This window comes from Setaria italica, unplaced genomic scaffold (assembly GCF_000263155.2).
Source record: "Setaria italica strain Yugu1 unplaced genomic scaffold, Setaria_italica_v2.0 scaffold_175, whole genome shotgun sequence".
Lineage (NCBI taxonomy): Eukaryota > Viridiplantae > Streptophyta > Magnoliopsida > Poales > Poaceae > Setaria > Setaria italica.
The window spans coordinates 1793-4227 of NW_014576844.1; the positions used below are offsets into that span (position 1 = coordinate 1793).

General features: G+C 58.1%; 1 protein-coding gene across 1 annotated transcript; it reads right to left on the minus strand.

The window, feature by feature from the left end:
- Positions 1-290: 290 nt before the first annotated feature.
- LOC101761381 (UDP-glycosyltransferase 90A2) lies at positions 291-2229 on the minus strand. Its single transcript, XM_004987343.3, has 2 exons — positions 463-2229; positions 291-384 (listed from the first exon to the last, which is right to left on the minus strand). The coding sequence occupies exon 1, from the start codon at positions 2077-2079 to the stop codon at positions 511-513; it is 1569 nt and encodes a 522-aa protein (XP_004987400.2). The 5' UTR covers positions 2080-2229; the 3' UTR covers positions 291-384; positions 463-510.
- Between the last annotated feature and the right edge of the window lie 206 nt (positions 2230-2435).

The following is a 2435-nucleotide window of genomic DNA, read 5'->3' on the forward strand; positions in this document are numbered from 1 at the left end:
AATATAAATTTCATCGTATTGGATTGACTCTTTGAGGTAGTCTGAACCGTTAGATTTTCATAAAATTCAACGGTGTATATTCTTCTCTTTTCTTGATTAATGTGGTAATTTCTAAACCCTCTCGACGAACGTGGTGACTTCTTTTAACACTGTTGTATTAAGATAATAGATAGATATGATGGCAAACTCATCGCACCATTCTTTTGACATTTTACATTGTTTTTCTGCACCTCTGCACGAGCACCCAAATGGATAATCTGAAAAAATTGAACACAAGTGTAGAATCGACACCTTAAAATGTAATGCATCTGATGACTATAATACTCTCAAACTTGTAACTTCAATCCTCTGACTTTCAAATCTCAGCATTATTCGTTAGGATACCTGCACGATCATATTCAAGGGCTGAGGTACATAGAGGAATACAGGACAAAATAGAAAACTTTAAAGGAAGTGCAGTACTGTAGTAGTTTGACACTTCTGTCACTTCAGACTTCAACAAATGAGCAACTACATTTTCCCTTCATCGACGACGTCACCGTAGGTCCTCTGAAGCTCGTCCACTAGCTTTCCCAACGCGACACGTGAAGCTCCTCCTTCGCCGACCGCTGACTTCGCCGCTCGCCGCGCCCACGCCGCCCTCGCCCGCATCTTCTTCCCGGCCTCGCCGTCGGCGTCCATCAGCGTCCGGACCTTCTCCTCGACCTCCACCCTCCCGACGACGACGTCGACCCCCGCCATGCCGCCGGCCTTCGTGTGGATCCTGACGCCGGCGCCGACGATGTCCGCGACGTGCCTCGCGTTGAGGTGCTGCTCGGCGATCATCGGCCACGCCAGGATGGGCTTCCCGGCCGCGAGGCTCTCCATCACCGAGTTCCACCCGCAGTGGCTCACGAACCCTCCCACTGCCCTGTGGGCCAGGACGCTCCTCTGCGGGACCCACCCGCGGACGATCCGGCCGTTGGGGCCCACGTCCGCCGGCGGCGACCACGTGTCCGACCTGACGACCCAGAGGAAGCGGTGGCCGGACTGCACCAGCCCGTGCGCTACCTCATCGAGCTGCGCATCGGAGATGTGGGCCTGCGTGCCGAACGACACGTAGGCCACCGATCCCGGCTGCGCCGCCCTCTCGTCGAGCCAGGCAAGACAGCCGTCGGGATCTTGCTCCTCCTCCTCGAGCTCCGACGTGTCGCCGGCGGCGAGGAACAGCGGGCCTACGAGCCAGGCGCGGGCGCCGGACTGGTAGAACGACTCGAGTGGCGCCACGTAGTCGTCGTCTAGCGCGGCGATGCTGTTGACCAGGACGCCCCAGCTCAGCACGTCGGAGAAGCCGACGTCGTCGATGAGGAACCGGACCACGGGGTCCTCGGGGTTGCCAAATTTCACCACCGTGTCGGGGACCTCGTCCGCCGTGATCGCCACGTGTTCCGGCATGCCTGGCACGTGGAACGGAGCGCCGGCAGGCTCGCCGCTGGCCGCCGCCGCAGCCGGGTTCACGATGAGCGCCTTGCAGATGGCCATGGAGAAGCAGGACATGCCGTGGAACACGACGCGTCGGACGCCGGCGTCGGCCGCGGCGCGGTGCGTGAACCCGAGGAAGAAGTCTGAGACGAGCACGAGCGGTGGTTCCGGGAGCGACGCCAGGAACTCGGCGAAGGGTCCCCGGAGGAGCGCCGTGGCGCGCAGGAACGCCGGGTAGAGGGACGGGCACGGGAGCGCGTCGGTGGACTCGATCCCCGCGGGTAGCGGCGGCAGGGACGGGAACGGGAGCTCGACCAGCGCCACCGACGGGGGCAGGCGGCCGGCGGCGAACGCGCGGTTGGCCGGGGTGGTGAGCAGGGTGACGCGGAGGCTCGTGTGGTGGGTGGAGAGGGCCGTGGCGAAGTCGAGCAGCGGGAGCGTGTGGCCTTTCGCCATGAAGGGGAAGATGACGACGTGGTCACGGCCAGCGACGTTCGCGGCATGGTTCGTTGCTGCGCCGCCGCCGTTGGTGGTGGCCATGGCAAGCTGAGGCGTTGCTGACTTGCAGTGGTTGGGTGCGGCAGAGTTGAAGTCTTGCTGGGGTAATTTATACTGCATACAAACTTGATGACTTCTTGTCTCTATCTTTTGCAGTCTGCCTGACAGCTTGTGGCTATGTCCAATTTATTCATTTTTCCAAGGTTATCTGCACACAAATTTCGCCTGGATCGCCGTCACATCCGGATGAAGAAATGATGTAAACATGTCGGGTTGTTGGCACGAAACAGACGATATACTACATCACATGTTTGTTACACTTCAGTTGGATTTTCTGTGCTTTTGACCCTAAGTTGTCTTGATCTTGAGTTCTTGACAAATCAATGCTGACATACATGGTTGCTTGGCACTTTGCCGGCTTCCGTCTACCTTTCCTCCCTTTTTTTTCAACGTGTGTTGGCAGTGATGTTAACGTA